The following is a 20,819-nucleotide window of genomic DNA, read 5'->3' as shown; positions in this document are numbered from 1 at the left end:
CACTTCTCCACTAAGACCAAGGCTCGGGCTGATCCCGAAGTCCTCCAGAAAGCCAGCCTGAACATTACAGAGAACCTGTGAGGATCCTTTGCCTACTGGGAATGGGGTGGAGGGTTGAGGAAAGGCAGCTAGATGATAGATTAAATAGAATGCCAGGCCTAGAGTCAGGAAAACCTGAGTTCAAATCCAACCTCAGAAAGTTACAAGCTGTTTGGCCCTGAGCAGTCACTTAATCTCTGTTTTGCCTCGGCTTTCTAATCTGTAAAATGACTTAGAGAAGAAAATGGCAAACCATCCCATGTCATTGATCATGAAGAGTTGGATGCAACTGAAATGACCGAACAACAAAACTACAGCCTGTGGTCTGTTTTTGTGTGACTAGAGAATTCAAGTACAAAAACATTCAGGGGTCAAAGTAGCCTGCAGACCACATTTTGCCAATCCCTGACCTACTCTATTGCAAAAGCTTCCTACTTTGGTTTCCCTACCTATGTCTCTTCTCTACTCCAATTCTTCCTCCATTCAGCCACCGATGGCCAAAGCACAAATTTAACCATATCACCCCTCTTACTTAAACTCCAATAGCTGTCCTTTACCGGGAGGATTAAATCTTTATTCTTTGGTTTGTCATTTTGAACTCTTCACGACCTGTCTCCTTCTTCCTTTCTACTTATCTTACACGTTACTTCCTTTCGTGTACAGTACAGTCATATTTTCCTACTTGCTCTCCCTTAGATGCAAAAGGAAGCATCCCATTTCCATGGCTGTCCACCATGTTTAAAATGTTCTCCATCCTCAACGCAATCCCCCAGAATCCCCAAGTTGTTTCAAACAGCACCACCCCAGGAGACCTTCCTAAAGCTCCTTTTACCAAGTCATCCCTCTAAGGCTACCTTCTATCTACTCTGTACCTATCATATACCCAATTATCTAGGAATATATTGTCTCCTTCTTTAAAGTGTAAGCTGCCTGGGGTTATAATCATTCAATCATTTCAGTCTCTTTATGACTCTAGGTGGGATTTTCTTGGCAAAGATCGGGAATGACTCGCCATTTCCTTCTCCAGCTCATTTTACAGATGAGAAATTTAGGCAAATGGGGAAAAGGGACTTATAAGTGTCTGGGGTCCCCTTTGAACTCATGATCCCAAGCTCCATGTTCTATGTATTATGGTGCCATCTAGCGGTCTAATCTGGTACATGGTAAACTCTAAAATTCTGATCACTGATTGATCCCCGAAGAATAGAACCTCTCAAGGACATCAATTAAATCAATAAAGGAAAGGTGCTCATTGATGGTGAGGACCAACTTTGGAGATAATTCTTCCAGAGGCAGAAACATTGAGGTATTGATTCCAAAAGAAATGATCCATTTACTCCTACTCTGAAGCAAATGCAATTTCCCATCCTTGAAACAGTTCATTTTTGTCGTGAATGAACAGCCAAGAGAATTGAATCAGCTTAAAATGGCCCATGAATATTTAAGAGATGAGCTGCCACTAAGCAGTGGGATAGTAAGTAAACGGTGAGAAGTCTTCACCCCCTCCTTGAGTGCCCTCAGACTCAGGCGAATTCAGCGACTGCCAGACAATTAAACACTTACTGGTCTTTTTCAGTGGCTTTCTGCAGCTTATGTAAACCCTAGCTGGTTGAAAGCCCTAGTCCCCCCTCATTATCTCCATGATGGCTGAAGGTAGCTACTATTGATCTGTCTCCTTGCTCAAAGACCCAGGCAAGGACGGAGAAAGTGAAACAGTCACAAATGAGTCTTTTTTTCACATCTGTGGACTACAGAAATCAAAGAGCAGACCATCTTTCCCCAGCCTGAGGAAAGTACGCTATATCTAAGGGCATTTGCTAGAATAATGTATTGTCCTAGTACATAATGGATTTAATCAGATTTATTCTAGATTTAATAATTATCTGTTGAATTAAATAGAGTACTGATGTCCCTCTAATCCATGATCTGTTCCATGGTCCTGATTTGGTATGGGACAGGACAAACCTAAATGATTTGAGAGATTTTTGTTGCCTAAAGACCCTACTCCCTGACTCCATCCCCATACACACACACACACACACCCTTTCTTCAACGGAGACCTGGGGTAGTTAGGTAGTATTATTGATAGAGCACATTCCCTGGAGTCAGGAGGTCCTGAGTTCAAATTTTACCTTAGACACTTAAAAGCAGTATGACCAATGGGCAAGTCACTTAAACTCAGTTTCCTCATCTGTAAAGTGGGAATAACACCAGTGTCTGAGTTTGTTGTAAGGACTGAAGAAATAATTATTGTAAAGTATTTCATATAGTGCCTGGAATACAGAAAGCATGACATAAATGCTAGTCATCATTATTATTAACAATACTCCTATTCCCAGATTGCTCCAGTAATATATCTATTCAGACTTCTTCACCAATAACTTCTGTCAGTTTTTGCCTTATCTTGCCAAGGCCTCTATTACTGGCTCTATTTATTTTAATAGCATTTTATTTTTTCCAAATCCTTGCAAAAATAATTTTCAACAGCCATCTCTTCAACACCTTGCATTTCAAATTTTTCTCTCTTCCTCTTTCTACCCCTTCCTCAAGACAGTAAATCATCCAAAATAGATTAAATATGCATAATTCTTCTAAACATATTTCCATATTTTTCACACTGTGAAAGAAAAATCAGATCAAAAGGGGGAAAAAAACACAAGAAAGAAAAAAAAAACAAGCAAATAACAACAACCAAAAGAAAGTGAAAATACTATGCTTTGATCCACATTCAGTCTCCATAGTTCTTTCTCTGGATGCAGATGGTTCTTCCCATCACAAGTCCATAGCAATCACCTTGAATCACCTCATTGTTGAAGAGAGCCAAGCCCATCAGAGTTGATCATCATGTAATCTTGCTGTTGCTGTATACTGGTTCTGATCACTTGACTCAGCATCCAGTCATGTAAGTCTTTCCAGGCTTTTCTGAAATCAATCTGCTGATCTTTTCTTATAGAACAATTATATTCCTTAGCATTCATATGCTATAACTTATTCAGTCATTCCCCAATTGATAGGCATTTACTTAATTTTACTGTATTTCAAGGCAATTAAATAGACTGCCTCCACTCAAATCATCCCCTCCCATCCTGCATCCTGAACACTTCTCCTGTATCTCTCAGCTTTCTTTTGCTTTATCAAACTGGAACACCGGCCTCCATCCCAATTCCTGCCCACTCCACATCATACCATCCTATTCTTCCCCTTCCAATTCTCCTGTATTCACTCTTTTCCCATTAGAATGAGGGTACCAACTGCCTCACTTGCCACAGCTAGTGAGTGTCTGCAGCGGGATTTGACTCATGAAAATAAATGTTCCTGATTCCCAGCCTAATGGTCCATTGTACCATTGTTATCTGCCTCAAATGAACAGCATCATAAATGAAAGAACCACTATATATAATTGTGGAGTCAATGTTCATGAACAGTTAGAGCTACTCAAAAGAGAAATGAGCCTCTCTGGGAAATTACTGGCTTCCATTCATCAGAGATTGTTCAAGAAAAGCCTAGATGACCTCTTAATATTGTATCATAGTAAAGATATTTTTTCAGTTATCACTGAGACTAGATGTCAGCTAAGTGACAAAGTGGATAAAGTGCTTCACGAGTTCAAATCTGGCCTCAGACACTTTCTAGCTGGGTGACTCTGAGCAAGTCACTTAACCCTGTTTGCTTCACTTCCTCATCTTATAGTGAGCTGAAGAAAGAAATGGCAAAACACTCTAATACCTTTCTTTGCCAAGAAAATCCCAAATGGATCATAAAGAGTCAGATGGAGGCTAAACAACAACAAGGAGGTTGTCTGACACTTAGCTTCCTTGTAATTCTGAAATTCCATGATTCTGGGACTCTGGGACTTTCCCTAATCACCACCATTATCCCTCAGGGAGATTGTAAGCCCAGCAAGGTAAAGAATTAATTTTTGTTCTAATTTGTTAGGTGTACAAAAAAACAACATCTAGAACAGTGACTGGCATATGTATAACAAAGACTTATTGAGTTCAACTATTTGATAATTTAATATTTAACGTATTCAACTATTTTATTATATTTAACTAATTTGATAAAGATTTTGGGATACACATGATTTTGCTATTGTCCATACCTTACTCTTCCCAACAGATGCAGGACCCATTCTGACTGGAGGGATGATCCGGTCTGTTCGTCCTCCTCTCAGTGGATGTCTCCCCACAGTATTTCTTGTCACCAGCTGGTCACTGTTGACTGCTTTTGCCTGCAAAAGATATTGTGCAGAGTGAAGCTTCTGAATTCACGAACCCAGGATTTGGGTGCTATAGAGAATGCAAGGATAAATTCCAACAATTCCTCTATCAGCTTATCATTTTATGTGGTGTAGCAATGAGAGGCAAGGTGAACTAATGGAAAGAGTTGATCAAATATATCTGGATTTGGGTTCTGTTTATCACACATATTAGCTTTATAATCTCAGACAAGTTCCTTAACTTTTCAGTAATCTGAGCAACTCTGACGCTATTAATTGTTGTGAAATTAATGACCAGTGTCGATTGACGGAGCTTCCTCACCTGGAAAATGAAATCATGAGTCCAGTTCATATCCAGGAGCTATGGCATTGGACAGGTAGAACTGAATTCACACTCTACTTCTGGCATTTACTAGGTGTGTGATCCTGGGCAAGTCACTATATAGCTCTCCTCAATGTTGTCACCTGTAAAATGGGGATAATATTACCTGTAGAACCCACTTTAAGAATCTTCATGGGAATCAAATGAAATAACATATATAATATGTTTTAATAAATCTTCAAACATTACATTGATCAATCAACAAGCACTTATTAAGCACCTACTATGTTCCAAGCACTATCCAAGGTGCTGAAGATACAAAGACAAAAATAACACAATGCCTGTGCCCAAAGAATTTAAATTTGTTTTCATCATCATCAATCAATCAATCAATCAATCAACATGGCCTGAAACTATGAGTTTCTTTTGTTTGGGGTTGGTTTGGGGTATGAAACTAGGTTTGCTTATCTTGCCCAGGCTAAAAACAAAGTGGTCATTCACAGGTCCAATCCCAATGTCAGTTGACACTAGAACTTTAATCTACACTGGTTTTCCAATATGGGCTTTTTTGCCCTCTCTTTTGACAACCTGGAAGGGCCCTTGCTCCTAAGGGTTCACCAGAGTGGTACCAAATTTGGTGCAAATACCCAAAGGCTTTAGCCTTCCTTCACCTCAGACCTTTCAAGCTCAACAGATCTACTAGCCTCAATCCTCGGGATGTCCTGGACTTACTGGCAAGCAGCAGCACTCCTGGCTAAAACCCAGACCTTCAGAAATCCCTTGTGACCTCAGAGGGATCCCAGAGACCATCTAATCCCATTCATTCCTGAACAAAAATCCTCTCAGTAATAAACCTGACAAATAATCATTCTTAAAGACTCTTACTGAGGGGAGAGGTGCTCTCTCTCATATAACCCAATTTAGCTTTCAGATTTTTTTCAGATCTGTAGTTCTCATTCTGATGGCAAATCAAGGTAAGATGTGATGTGGTCATTGCTCCATATAAAAAAGACTGAGGTCTTTAGTGAATAAGAGCAGTGTGATGGACCTGCTGTCAGGTTTGAAACCATACCTGATGCTTCCCAAGTTTCATAATCCTGGAAAAGTCATTTTTTTCTCACCTAAATTTTTTGTTGTTTAATCATGTTGATTCTTCAAGACCCCATTTAGGTTTTTTGTGGCAAAGATAACGGAGTAGTTTGCCATCTCCTTCTCCCAGCTCATTTTATAGAGGAGGAAACTGAGGCAAAGGGGAAAGAATAATCTGCATAGTCCCTACTATGTATCAGACAATGTGCTAAGCACTGCTCCTGTTACAAGGCAGGTGCTGTTATTATCTCCATTTTACAGATGGGGAAACTAAGATTAAGCAAGTTGTCAGTCACATTGCCAGTAAGTGTCAAGCTGAATTTGAACTTAGGTCTTCCTAATTTCAGACTCTGTGCTCTATTCACTGGGCAACTTTACTGCCCCAAGGGAATTTTTCTTGCATTGAACTTAATCTTTCTTTCCCTCAGTTTCTTTTTGTAATAGGAACTTTGGGGTATGCTCAATTCACCTAAAATGATAACATCTCTAAGTAAGCTTGTCCTGGGCAGCATAGGTTTCCTGAATGGAGCCATTATTAGCGGCTAGGTCAATTCAGTCTCCTTTGATTGGCTGCCTAAATGGACGCCTATCCACTATGGCTCTAAGATGACAAAAAAAGAAAATGATAAATGTTGGAGGAGATGTGAGAAAACTGGGACACTGATGCATTGTTGGTGGAGCTGTAAAATGATCCAACCATTCTGGAGATCAATCTGGAACTATGCCCAAAGGGCAATGCTGTGCATTCCCTTTGATCCAGCATTATCTCTATCGGGCCTATATTCCAAAAAGATCTTAAAGAAGGTGAAGGGACTCACATGTGCAAAAATGTTTGTAGCAGCCCTTTTTGTGGTAGCAAAGAATTGGAAAAGTGGGGAATGGCTGAACAAGTTGTGATATATGAAAGTAATGAAATATTTTGTTCTATAAAAAACGATGAATGAGATGATTTTAGAAAGGCCTAGAAAACAAGCAGAACTAGAAATATGTTGTACACAATAACAGCAAGGATGTGCGATGATCAACTATGAAAGCCTTGGTTTTTCTCAGCAGTTCAGTGATCCAAAGCAATCCCAATAGACTTTGGACAGAAAATGCCATCTGCATCTAGAGGGAAAAAAAACTAAGGAAACTGAATTAAATCAACACATGCTATGTTCACTTCTTTTATCTGCTTTTTTTTAATCTCTCATAATTTTTCCCTTTTGCTCTGATTTTTCTCTCCCAACATGACTCATAAAGCAATATGTATTAAAAACAAATAAAGTGAAAAAATTAATAAATAAAACTGGCCAAATTGAGAAAGAAACTCTCTGCCTCATATTCTCTTCTGTGATCTCTATCCTGGGCAGAAGGTGGGGATCCCAGTTAATCTACCACACAAGTACCTTGAACTGATTCAATAACGGGAAGGCTCCCTCCCCCTGCTCTTTCTCTTTTATTCCAGCTCCAAAAATTGAGCCCAGGAGAGTGTTGGTTTCTATTCTGTTTCATTTGTCTTCATCTGCAATGAGCTCCCCACCCAAATTTGAGCTATGTTGACCTTGGAGACAGGATTCCAGGAGAGGTGGTGGAGCTAATCAGGCAGGCAGGAAAAGTCAGAAAACTAGTAGACACACCTTTGAGCAGGGACAAAAAAAAAGTATAGTTGAGAACTATTTAACAGAAGAAATGAAAATACAATAAAACACAGATAATGTTAATTTGTGGTTTTCTAAGTCAGCATTTATCTCTCGGGGATTAATTTCTGTTTAAAATGTGATAAAGCTGCTCTTTTAGAATTGAGCCAAAACTCTGAATCCAATTCCCTTTACTCTTCCTAGACACTAAAACAGTATAAAAGGGAAAGAAGATTATGCTTGCCTGTGTTAGAGAAGTAAGTTTGTATATTTGTGTTTTTGTCTTTGGATAAATATTTCTTCATAAAATCTAATCTGATTGTTAATGGTTAAATGAAACTTGGGTTCTGGAAATCAACCCCAACAACTGGGGGGACACCATATTGGGAGTTGGAGTCGCTGGTGAAGAGCCTAGATACTCTCTCACTCACTTTAAGGTACTGGAAAACCTTAGGGAAAGGGCAATAATTTAACACACCTGGCCTTCACACAACGGAGGCCAGGCTAGCCAATGTTACACTTATCAGTTTTTAAAATTTCTTTTTAAAAATCAGATTGGCAAAGGTGAAAAAAAAAGAAAATGACAAATGTTAGACTGGCATCAGGAAAACCAGCACATTAATTCACTTTGGGTGAAGTTGTTAACTTGAATAGACATTCTAGAGAAAAATTGGGAGCTAAGTCCCAAAAAATTACCAAACTGCACATATCCTTTAACCACTATAAGTTCTTCTCCTGTTCCTGAATCAGTACAAAGTGCTTGTGCTGTGGGTTAACTGGGATCCCCATCTTTCTCCAGGATAGAGATCACAGAAGAGAGTATGAGGCAGAGAGAATTCTTTTTCAGTTTGGCCAGTTTTATTTATTTATTTTTCCATGTTATTCATTTTAATACACATTGCTTTATGAATCATGTTGGGAGAGAAACTTGTAGAGTTCAAAAAAGAATAAGAAAAGGTGTTATATGTACAAAAATATTTATATATTTATGTTAGACCTGGAAGCTAAGGGAGACTGTCAAAGAGACTCCTGTCAAGGTGGGAAATTGATGAATGAATGGCATATTAATGTAATAGAATACTATTATGTCATAAGAAATGAAGAAGAGATGATCCGACCATTGTGGAGAGCAATTTGGAACTATGCCCAAAGGGCTATCAAACTGTGTATACCCTTTGATCCAGCAGTATCTCTAATGGGCCTGTATCCCAAAGAGATCTTAAAGGAGGGAAAGGGTCCCATATGTGCGAAAATGTTTGTGGAACCCTTTTTGTAGTGGCAAGAAACTGGAGACTGAGTGGATGCCCATCAGTTGGAGAATGGCTGAATAAGTTATGGTATATGGATATTATGGAATATTATTGTTCTATAAGAAATGATGAGTAAGGAGATTTCAGAAGGGCCTGGAGAGATTTATATGAACTGATGCTGAGCGAAACAAGCAGAACCAGCAATACATTGTACACAGCAACAATAATATTGTGTGATGATCAATTGTAGTGTACATGGCTCTTTTCAACAGGGAGATTGATTCAGACCCATTTCCATGGATTTGTGATAGAAAGAGCCATCTACATCCAGACAGAGAACTATGGGAACTGATTATGGATCACCACATAGTATTTTCACTTTCTTTTGTTGCTGTTTGCCTGGTTTTTTTCCTTTCTCATTTTTTTCCCTTTTTGATCTGATCTCTCTTGTGCAGCATAATTGTGGAAATATATATAGAAAAATTGCAAATTTAACATATATTGGATTACTTGCTGTGTAGAGGAGGAGGATAGGATAAGGAAGGGAGAAAAATTTAGAACACAAGGTTTTGAATGTTTGAAATCATATTGTATCTTCTCATGAATTTTGAAAATAAAAAGTTATTATTGAAAAAAACTAAAATAAAAAATAAAAAAATGATGAGCAGGCTGATTTCAGAAAGATCTGGAGAGAATCACATGAACTGTTGCTAAGTGAAGTGAGCAGAACCAAGAGAACATTGTACACAATAACAAGATTATGTGATGATCAACTGTGATGGACTTTGCTCTCTATGTGGTGATTCAGGCCAATTTCACACCTTTTTTACTTTTTTCTTTTTCCCCCTTTCATCCTCAAGCCATTCCAAGCAAGTTATAGTTAAGAAAGGATATATTTATGTAGATAGATACATCCCCAAACATATCTCCACACATATACACATTTTTTCCTATCCCTGCTGACTCTGCTTTGATTCTGCTCCTTAACTCCCTCCAGTGGATCCCTCCCTGGTCTTCTTTCTTCACCCTTTACTTCTTCAACTACCCATCCAGATTTTCAAGGGCGTTATACCCTTCATGGTACCCTTCATGTTGCCTATTGCACCCATTCCCAATATGAGTAGATTTTCAGAACTACGAGCCTTCCTCCCCCTCTAAAATCTCTGTGTCTATTCTTCCTCTGCACCTCATTTGTAGGACATAATTACTATTTTTACGTTAATTCTGCCCCACTCTTTCCTTTGAGCTGCTGTATTGTAGATGCCAATCTTAAACATATGGTACACATTTCCCATGTAAAAAAAAATTTTGTCCATTCTGAGTTCCTTGAAATTGATTTTTGCTATTGGCTCATATATTAAATTTTCTATTAAGTTCATTTTGGTTGATAGAAAATCCTGAAAATCTGCAAGTTTGTTGAATGTCCATTTTTTTCTTGTTCAATATATAGATAATTTTGCTGAATATGATATTTTTTGGCTACAGGCCTAGTTCTTTTTATTGTCAATTGCTGCTTTTACTGTGGCTGCTCCTAAGTCCTGTACAATCCTAATTGTAACTCCAATTCAAAGCAATTCCAAAAGATCTGTGATGAAAAGTACCATCCACACTTAGAGACAACTATGTAGACTGAAAATGGATCAAAGCCTAGTATTTTACCTTTTTGTCGTTTGCTTGTGTTTTTTTTTTTTTTTTTTTACTTTTGATCTGATTTTTCTTTCCCAGCATGACAAATATGGAAATGTTTAGAACTGCACATAAATATATGCGATTAACCTATATCTAATTGCTTGCTATTAATTGCTAATGAATAGCTAATTGCTAATTTTGGGGGAGTGTGGTGGAGGGGGAGAGAAGGAGAGAGAGAGAGAGAGAGAGAGAGAGAGAGAGAGAGAGAGAGAGAGAGAGAGAGAAATTTGGAACACAAGGTTTTGCTGAGTAAATGTTGAAAACTATCTTTGAATGTATCTGGAAAAATAAAACTCTTTTAAAAAATGAAGAGAATGATTTCAGATAAATCTGAGAATACTACATGAACTGGTGGTGAATGAAGCAATCAGAATTAGGAAAGCAATTTATAAATATCATAAAAGTGAATGATTTTGAAAGTTTTAAGTCTGATCAGCATGATAATCAATGGTGATTGGAGGGGACTGAGGAGAAATAATGTGATCTTGCTCCTCACAAGAAAATGTGATGAATTCTGGATGCAGACTGAGACACAATTTTGGTTATGGACCGTGGAGGAATTTCTTTTCCTTGACTATATTTATTTATTTATAAGGATTTTGCTCTATTTTTCTCAGGAAGAGGAGGAAAAGAGAGAAAATAAATACTTGTTAATCATTTAAATTAAAATAAATTTTAAAGAAAGTAAAAGGGCTTAAACATAATTGTTTGTTTTTTAAGTGCTTTCATTATGTTGAAACCAGAGGTGATACAAAGGATGCAGAGTGGGCTTTGTAGTCCAGGGAAACCTGTAGTAAAGTACCTGTAGTAACATACTGCCCTTATGACATCCCTCTGCTTTCTAAGGCAATTTTCTATAATTATAAATTGCAGCAAAGATGCCAAACAGCTTTGATAAGGGAAGTTTCCTCATCTGGGCATCACAGAGTCAGTCCCTCTATCTGGCCCTAATTTTGAGATGAGCAAGAGGAATTAAAGTTAGATTCAATAAGTGAGGAGAAGATGCATCTGATCCCAGATCTTATAGAACTCAGTTTCCTCCCATGTAAATGAAGGAATTTGGAATAAATTAGAAAGTCCCTCTCACCATCTTCTTCTTCAATTTAATAAAACTATCATCCTTTTCTAGGGACATTCACAGCTCAGAAAGGGAAGCTTCTTTTCCACGTACTGCTCCCCACTTCCACCCCCACCTGCTTTTACTGTCAACCAACAGCTGTTCCCTGTCTTTATATAACATTTAATCTTAGTTAAAAACAGCTGGTTTGACTAAATAGACTGATTGCAAACACGCCATTTCCTTCCTGTCTCTCTCCTTTCCTTCTCTTCATTTCTCCCAACCCTTGCCTTTCCACTGAGCTCCGAAAAGATGCAAGGTGGGTCCCAGATTATAGGATTACAGAAGTAGCACTGGGAGGCCCCAGAAGGCTTCACTTGTGGTCAAACTTCTTCACTTGGAATTGAGGCTCAGAGAGAATAAGATAACAAGAGAGCAGGGTGGACTATGTGGCCAAATCTTTAGGAAGAAGAAATCTTCCCATATTAAGAACATCCCCAACAACTTGGAGAGTTCCCTCAGGAAGTGGGAGCATCTTGTGCTAAAATGCCCACTTCTCAGGAAACAGAAATTCTTCTGCAGGGTTTCTGAGGGGGAAGTTTGGGTAATTTGGAGTAAATTTCTTGGGCAATCAAGTAGATTGAAAGAACAACCAACCAATTGTCCTTTTCAACATATTCATCAGGATAATCCCACACTATTGCATATTTTTATCCATGACTCTTATAAAGCCATAGAATGCATCCTTATCAAATGTGCAGGTCACATAGAGGGAAGTCAGAGATGGTGGTTGGAGGGATGACTAGTATACTAGATGACAGAATCAGATTTCAAAAAGGTATATGTTATGCTATGAAAAGAGAAGTAATGAATTTAAAATCTCACTTTGCATATATGACCTTAGATAAATCACTTAAGATATCTGGAACTTCCTCATCTGTAAAATGAAGGATAACAGGTAGCACAATGGATAGAGTACTGGGCCCGAGTCAGTCAGACCTGAGTACACATTTAACCTCAGAGAGTTACTACTTGTGTAACCCTAGACAATTCACTTAATCACTGTCTCAGTTGACTCAACTATAAGATGGGCTTAATGATAGCAATAATAACAGCACAGGATTGTTGCTATGATCAAATGAAACAATACTCATAAAACAATCAGAAGCTTGGAATTGTATAAATGTTCATTCCTTTCCTCTCTCCCATGATTTCCCCACCCCAGATTTAGATCATTGATTCTTTAATCTCAATGTATCATGGGCCCTTATCAACTAAGATGAAATTGAATAAATATAAATGTAAAGTCTTACATTGAGGTTCAAAAAATCAACTTCCTAAGTACAAAATGGGGAAAAACAGCTAAATGGAAATCTGATTTAAGAAATGGTATGGGAATCATAGACATCAGAAAGCTCAAGATGAATAAGTCATGTATACAGTAATTAGGAAAGCTGAAATGATTTTAAGTTACCTTAAGAGAGGGACAGTATTCAGGAAGGAGATGTAGTCTGCTGTATTCTGACTTCATGAAACCAGTTCAGTTCAAAACCAATATAAGAAAGAAGATTCAAAGAGTTACTCCATAATTAACACACTTCATTTCATCTTTAACATCCTTCATCACTCCTTTCATTTTCTGTCACTCATAGAGAAGTGGCTCCTTCTTGATAACACTATTTCTCTTGCCAGTCAATCTAATCCAATAGATATTTATTAAATTCTTTTATGTGGTAGAAACCATGCAAAGTCCTAGGAATACACTTAATCAAAAGAAAAAAACTTACAACTACTTGAAGGAGACAACATACAAAAGAAGACAAGGAAAATAGAGTGTGAGGGGATAGAATAAGGGAGTACTCCATAGAGCTGAAACCAGACAGGGCAGCAAATGCAAAATGGAGCCACCCATTCCATTACTGGCAGATAATTTCTAAAGTTTCTACAGCAAATAAAAAATATTCAAGAAGTCAGAAAAAAATAATTCAAGTACATACCCTTTGATCCAGCAGTGTTACTACTGGGCTTATATCCCAAAGAAATCTTAAAGAAGGGAAAGGGACCTGTATGTGCAAGAATGTTTATGGCAGGTCTCTTTGTAGTGGCCAGAAACTGGAAACTGAGTGTATGCCCATCAATTGGAGAATGGCTGAATAAATTGTGGTATATGAATATTATGGAATATTATTGTTCTGTAAGAAATGACCAGCAGGATGAATAAAGAGAGGACTGGCAAGACTTACATGAACTGATGCTAAGTGAAATGAGCAGGACCAGCAGATCATTATATACTTCAATAACAATATTATATGATGATCAATTCTGATGGACCTGGCCATCTTCAACAATGAGATGAACCAAATCAGTTCCAATAGAGCAGTAATGAAATGAACCAGCTACACCCAGCAAAAGAACTCTGGGAGATGACTAGAATTCCCAATCCCTGTATTTTTGTCTGCCTGCACTTTTGATTTTCTTCACAGGCTAATTGTATAATATTTCAAAGTCTGATTCTTTTTGTACAGCAAAATAACTATTTGAACATGCATACATATATTGTATTTAATTTATACTTTACCATATTTAACATGTATTGGTCAACCTGCCATCTGGGGGAGGGGATGGGGGAAAGGAAGGGAAAAATTGGAACAAAAGGTTTGGCAATTGTCAATACTGTAAAATTACCCATGCCTATAACTTGTAAATAAAAAGCTATAATAAAAAAAAGAAATAATTCAAGTATTCAACAAGATCACACAGGATTTAGCAACCATCACTTTAAAGGAGAAGAAAACTTGGTTTATGACTTTCCATTTGGCAAAGGATTTGGGCTCATAGGCATGAATACTCAGCAAATTTAAGTATGATACTACAGGGGAGAAATGGATCTTTAATGAAATAGAGGATTTCTAAGCATTTCTGATGAAAAAACTAGAGCTATGGGGAAACCGTTAAGTACAAACAGGAGTAAAAATAAATATAAACAGGTAGATATTAATGAATTACATATAAAGGAACAGAGATGAACTCTTTACATTTAAATAGGGGGATGTATATGTATGTGATATATGTATCCCCTCTGTTCCCTACCCATCATGATTCATAGAAGGGGCCCAATCAGAAAAGGCCACGAGTGATTCTTTTATGTCTTGATGATCTTAAGAAAAGAATGGAAAGAGAGGGGACAAAGAATACTGTGGAGAAGGGAGTGGGGAAGAAGGTTGCTGAAAAAAATCTCACAAAATGAGTGCGCATAAGTAGATAGCTATACAAATAAGAAGTAAAGGGTAAGGAGAAGCAACTGACATCTGAAACTCAATCTCATCTGAATTAGTCAAAAGAAGGGAGAATACATACACATACAGTTAGGTACAGAAATACATTTCATTCAACATTAAAATAGGAAAGAAAGGAGAAAGGGGGGATAGAATTGGAGGGAGAAGGATAATCCTAAAGGAAGAATTAGATCTGAACAAAACAAATTGTAAGGATGTAGAACAACATTTGTAGCTGTTTTTGAGATGGCTAAGAATGGGAATTTGAGAGGGTGCCCATAAACTGAGGAATGGAAGAACAAGTTATAATACAGAAATGTGATGGAAAACTATTGTGCTAAACTTTTACTAGTATAATAATCAAACAGTATACCAGAGAACTAATGATAAAACGTGCTACTCATCTCCTGTTAGAGAGCAAATGAGATAAATATTTTTAGGATATGGCCAATGTGAAATTTTGTTTTTAAGGTATTATACATGTGTGTAATAGGTTTGTTTTCCCTAACTTTCTCAGTTTTGTGGTCAGAGTAGAGAAATCAGAGGAAGTGAAAGGCTGTTCTTGGAAAATAAAATAAAATTTAATTGTAAAAAAATTTAAATTAAAAACCTTCTTAGCATCAGTTTTCTCATCTCTAAAATGGAGATAGTAATAAGCACCTATTTCACAGGGTTATCATAAGGATAAAATGAGATAACATACTTAAATTATTTTGTAAATCTTAAACTGCTATATAAAAGCTAGCTATTATTATTGTTATTTCAAGGATTTTTTTTTCTTTTTCCTTCCTTTCTTTTAATGGCAAGGGCAGAATGGAGAGGGGAGAAAGGGTAGTTAATTTTTTAAATTAACTTTTTTAAAAAGCAGAGGTAAAGATGGAGTGTATCCTAAACATAAGACAGAGCCTCTGAAGTTTCTAAAATGTCATTTAGTCCAATCCTCTACCTCCAGAGGCAGGATTGTACCTAAGCCAAGGGTAAGTGGAGATGGCTACCACGTCTATCTCAGGTTTGTGAAAACTCCATTATCAGAAACTAGTAGCCAATCTGTATTAAAACTGTCATTAGCTCCAATGGAAATTCAGGCTAATATTTAAAGACTCTCACTGCCTAAGACAGTCTTCCTTATAACTAATTTGGATCTGACCATCCACTTGAGCACTCAGTAGTTATCAGGAATAAAACTCAAGGCTTTTGCCTCTATTCTCTTTCCCTTCTCCCTTCAGCAGGTCAAAACCCACAATTTATTTTGTTTGATAGGACCAGCCCACCACAGTGATGATGAAACTGTGGAATTCTTACTCGTAGGTTAAGGCATAGGCTGAAAACATAGAATCTGCAATCAGAGATCCTGGATTTGATTCCCACGTTATGGGACCTTTGTGACTCTGGACAAGAAGCCTGATTCCGTTTTCTCATCTATAAAATCAGAACAATATCTCCCTCTCATGATTATGATGATAAGAGAAAAATTTGTAAAGTTCTATGCAAACCTTAAAGTGCTAGCCAGTATAACCATTCTGCTCTCTGGGTTTCAGTGTCCCCCATTGTAAAATGGACCAAATAACCCTTATGTTTCTCATTAACTCTAAGTTCTACGTTCTAATAACCACATCAACTTCACTCACCAGCTTTCCAGAGTCTTCTTGAGATTGGTTATGGATCTCCTTCCCCTTCGTGGACTTGAAGTGCAGGCTATATTCCCCAGAGGTACTAATGCAGCCATTAGGATGGTCATCCCTAACCACTCCCTGTAAGAGAATTCAAATTCAAAACTCATTCAATCTCTTCTGAAATAAGATAAAAGGATCAGGATGGAAAGCTGAAGTGGGGAAAAATCCAGGAAACTGTGGCTCTTCACCAGCCCTATTTGCTCCTCTGGAATGAGTGTAGGAGGCACAAACTTTCTGAGCCAACTCAATTTTATTTGAAGGAGACTGTGCATAAGACAAGAAATGTCTCAATGCATATATCCTTTTCCCAGTATACGCTACATGTGTACTCACTCTTCCTCTTAATGCTATATGTAATTCTGTCAGTGTGATTTTTGAGTAATAATGGTTTTCTGTTCTTAGTGTGCCATAATAGTAAATGCTTTTGTCTTTAGTTAATTGTATCAACTGGCTCACTACCAAAGGTAAATGCACCAGTAGAGGCTCATGAGTTATAGTATGAGGAATATGGACCTACACAGTACCCTGAAACTCGGGTACTCTTTTACCCTTGGAAATTAATCTTCAAGTGTGAGTTAGGTGGATATCTGAGAGGGAACATTAAAAGCACAATGAATGAATGAATAATGAATGTGTGAATGAATGAATAGATGGATGATGAATGAATGAATGAATGTAATTATATCAATCTAGCCTTAATCTTCACATCTCCATCATTATGGTCTCATCAGCAATCTCAAACTAAAAGTGGAATTCATTATTTTCCCCCTTTAAATTCATTGCTCCTCCAAACTTCCCTATTTCCACATTGACTCTTCCCTTTTCCACATCCTCCCCCCTTACATTCAATGAATTATCAGGTCATATTAATTTTATCTCCATAACATAACATCATCTGGCCTATTCTCTCCATATGGCCAATAACTCTGTTAAGACCCTCATGATTCCTTTCCTGGAAATAGCCTCCAAATCATTTTTCATAATTTCACTCTCTTCTAATTCAACTTCCAAACAGCTGCTAAAATTATATTTGTAAAACCTATATCTGACACCATTGCTTCTTTACCCAAAAATATTCTGTCTCTCTCTTTCTCTGTCTTTGTCTGTTTCTCTCTCTCTCTCTTTTTTCTCTCTGTCTCTGTCTTTCTGCCTGTCTTTCTTTCTCTCTGTCTCTCTCTTTGTCTTTCTGTCTCTGTCTTTCTGTCTGTCTATCTTTCTGCCTCTCTCTCTGTCTCTGTCTCTCTTACACACACACAGAGGAGACTGGAATCATGAAAACTGATTTGGAGAGTAATTCCAAATAAGGAATAATGAGAGTCTTAATCTAGAGTTGTTGGCCATATGGAGAAAAGTCACTGCATTTCACCCTGTGTTTACCAAGAAGTTTCATTTGACCCCAAGGCTTAAGAGGCAAAGTCATAGTAGATGGTGAATGGATATCTACTATCCATTTGGACATGAGATGTCCAAAGTTTATGCCCCAACTCTGATTGGGGATCAGGGGAAAGTCACTAAAACTCAGTCTTCCTATCAGGAAAATGGGAATAATAATATCTATAGGTTCCAGATCCTCAGGTTGTTATGAAACTCAAATAAAGTGAGGTATGTAACATATTTCTGAATGAGACCCAAAGTTTTTTAACATTCAGTATTCTTCTGATGATGCTGCACATGTCTGTATATAGTATCCCCAAAGTCTAGAGAAACTTGATGCTTTAATAGCTTGCTTTAAGCTTTAACAAAGATTTAATAATAAAACTATTTAATAGTTTAAAGCTACCCTAAGACTTTTGGGATATGCTGTCCATAGGATGGGAAAAAAATAACTTAAATTTCCATAACACTTTAAGGTTGTTGGGGGGTTTTTTTTAAACATTTGTTATCCAAATTCTCTAACTCCCTCAGGTCCTTCCTCCATGCATTAACAAGGCAAGCAATATGATACTCATTATATATGTGAAGTCATGCAAAACACATTTCTTATTAACCATGTTGCAAAAAAAAAACCAAAACAACACTTTAAGTTTAATAACACCTTCCATAGAAAACTTTTCCAGGTACCCTCCACCCCTAACTGTCAGAGCCTTTCCCTCCAAGGTAATCTATGTGCTTCTCTGCACATGCATCAAATATGTGAGAATTGGATGGGAATTTGGTTTTCACAGAATTACAAAAATTAGATTAGAGAAATGAATCAAACTTAAGTTAGAAAATAAAATTGAAACCCAAGAAAGAGAAGCTAGGACAAATAACAAAACTAATAAAGGAAAATGTAATCAGGGTGGGGATTTAAAATAATAGAACACACTGAAACACATTGTAAAATATAATTAGAAGTGGGTATTTGGAAGAAGGTGTGGTGATATGATCAGAGGAGAAGACTTTGACTCAACTAGGGGAATTAAACTCTTCAGATAGGCCATAACTTTTATAGTACTTAGTCAATAGGGAATCAGGAGAAGGACTAAACTATGTACAAATAAGGTGAACATCCAGGGAGAAATAATGATGTAATTGGGGTAGAGATTCACACTCACATGGGGGGATTACATGCTCCAGATGTGTTGTGACCTCTGTGATAGTCAATGGGGTATCAGGGAGGGACGTGTGTTTCCAGTATAAAAAAAAAAGGAAATGTATTGATTCCAAGGTTTCCTATTCTGTAGGATACCTACCTCTGCAGCTGTGTAATTAAAGACTTTTTACTTCACCTTTCCCAAGTCCAATGGAATTATTTCTCACAATATATGCACGTGTTTATGGATATGCTGTCTCTTACTAGAATGAAAAGTCCTCTGGTAGCAGAGCTACCTGAGCTTTCTATGAAGTGATACAGAGTGAAGTGAATAAAACCATGAGAACAATTTATAAAATAACAACAAAAAGTAACGATAAAAAATTTTAAAGTGCTTAAAACCTCTGATCAACACGATGATCAACCATGATTCCAGAGGACTGACAATGAAACATGTTGCCCACATCTTGACAGAGGAGTGATGGATTAATATGCAGAATGAAACATACAACTTCAGATTTAGCCAGTGTAAGAATTTGTTTTGGTTAATCATGCTTATTTCTTTTTTTAAAAAAATTAAATAATTAAATTTAAAACGTGGTTACATATTTTATGTAACCACGTTTTAAATTTAATTATTTATTTAGTTTCAACACACATTGCTTTATGAATCATTTTGGGAGAGAAATATCAAAGCAAAAGGAAAAAACCATGGGAGAGAAAAAAAACAGAAAAAAGAGGTAAACATAGCATGTGTTGATTTACATTCAATCTCCATAGTTCTTTTTCTGGATACAGATGGTGTTTTCTGCCCAAAGTCTATTGAGATTACTTTGGATCACTGAACCACTAAGAAGAAACAAGTCTTTCATAGGTGATCATTGAACATTCTTGCAGTTATTGTGTACAATGTTCTCCAGGTTCTGCTGGTTTCACTCAGCATCATTTTGTCTAAACCTTTCCAGGCCTTTCTAAAATCAACTTGTTCATCATTTTTATAAAACAATTATATTCCATTACCTTCATATACTACAACTTGTTCAGCCATTCCCCAATTGAATCCAAGCTTGTTCCTTATAGGAGTTTGTCTGGGTATCTATCTGTCTTTCTCTTTCTTTTTTTCTTTTCTTTCTTGTTTGTTGTTTTCAATGGAGGAGGAGATGGGAAGGAGAAAAAATAAATATTATTTTTTAAAGTAACATTTTATGAGCAGAACTAGGAGCTCCTTGGCAACAGCAGTATTATATGATGATTTATTATGATGGACATGGCTCTCTTCAACAATGAGATAATTCAAATAAGTTCCAGTGTGATCAAAAGAGCCATCTGCACCTAGAGAGAGGACTAGGGGAACTGAGTGTGGTTCACAATATAGCATTCTTACTCTTTTTGTTGTTGTTTGCTTTCATTTTATTTTTTTCATCTCTTTTTCTGGCTTGATTTGATTTTTCATGTGCAGCAAGATAATTGCATAAATATGTATGCATATATTGGATTTAACATATATTTCTACCAAGTTCAACATATATTGGACTACTTACAATCTAGAGAAGCGGGGTGGGAGAACAGGGGGACAGGGAAATTGGAACACAAGGTTTTGCATGGGCTAATGTTGCAGAATTATCCATGCATATGTTTTGAAAAATAAAGAGCTTTAATTAAAAAAGTAACATTTTATTTTTTAATTGTATGATTCTTGAAGTGGGGACTATTTTCTTTTTAACTTTCTATCCCCAGTACTCAACATAGTGTCTGGTACCTAGTCAGTGCTTAATAACTACTTGTGGATTGATTGATTTGCAAAGGTCTTTCCTCCCACAATCCTGCAGGGATACATAATGCAAATGTGATTCATTCCATTTTACAGTTGAGTCCAAAAGCCTTCCAGTATCAAGTATAGGAGTCATATTTGAATATTTGGATCAGGGAATGCCATAATTTCTGAATAATTCAAGTCAAAAGTTCATTCCAACAGCAATGGAGAAGAGCAGGATTGGAGGCCATGGGCTTTGAAATATTACCAAGTAAGAGACATAAAGCAAAGGATGCTTTCAGAGAGGAGAATGACAGGA

General features: G+C 37.1%; 1 protein-coding gene across 7 annotated transcripts in view; it reads right to left on the bottom strand.

Moving 5' to 3' along the window:
* The window catches only part of RIMBP2 (RIMS binding protein 2), a 494,357-nt gene that overhangs the window by 460,515 nt on the left and 13,023 nt on the right, over positions 1-20,819 (bottom strand). For all 7 annotated transcript variants that reach the window (XM_051972604.1, XM_051972603.1, XM_051972606.1 and 4 more), the window contains exons 2-4: positions 16,188-16,310; positions 4,581-4,723; positions 4,142-4,270 (exon numbers count right to left, since the gene is read on the bottom strand). In XM_051972604.1, the coding sequence (XP_051828564.1) occupies positions 4,142-4,270; positions 4,581-4,610 (159 nt within the window). In that variant the 5' untranslated portion in view covers positions 4,611-4,723; positions 16,188-16,310. The remainder of the gene's footprint in view (positions 1-4,141; positions 4,271-4,580; positions 4,724-16,187; positions 16,311-20,819) is intronic.

This window comes from Antechinus flavipes, chromosome 1 (assembly GCF_016432865.1).
Source record: "Antechinus flavipes isolate AdamAnt ecotype Samford, QLD, Australia chromosome 1, AdamAnt_v2, whole genome shotgun sequence".
NCBI classification, from domain to species: domain Eukaryota; kingdom Metazoa; phylum Chordata; class Mammalia; order Dasyuromorphia; family Dasyuridae; genus Antechinus; species Antechinus flavipes.
The sequence above is the reverse complement of the archived record's forward strand: the minus strand, read 5'-3'. Positions and strand labels throughout refer to the sequence as shown.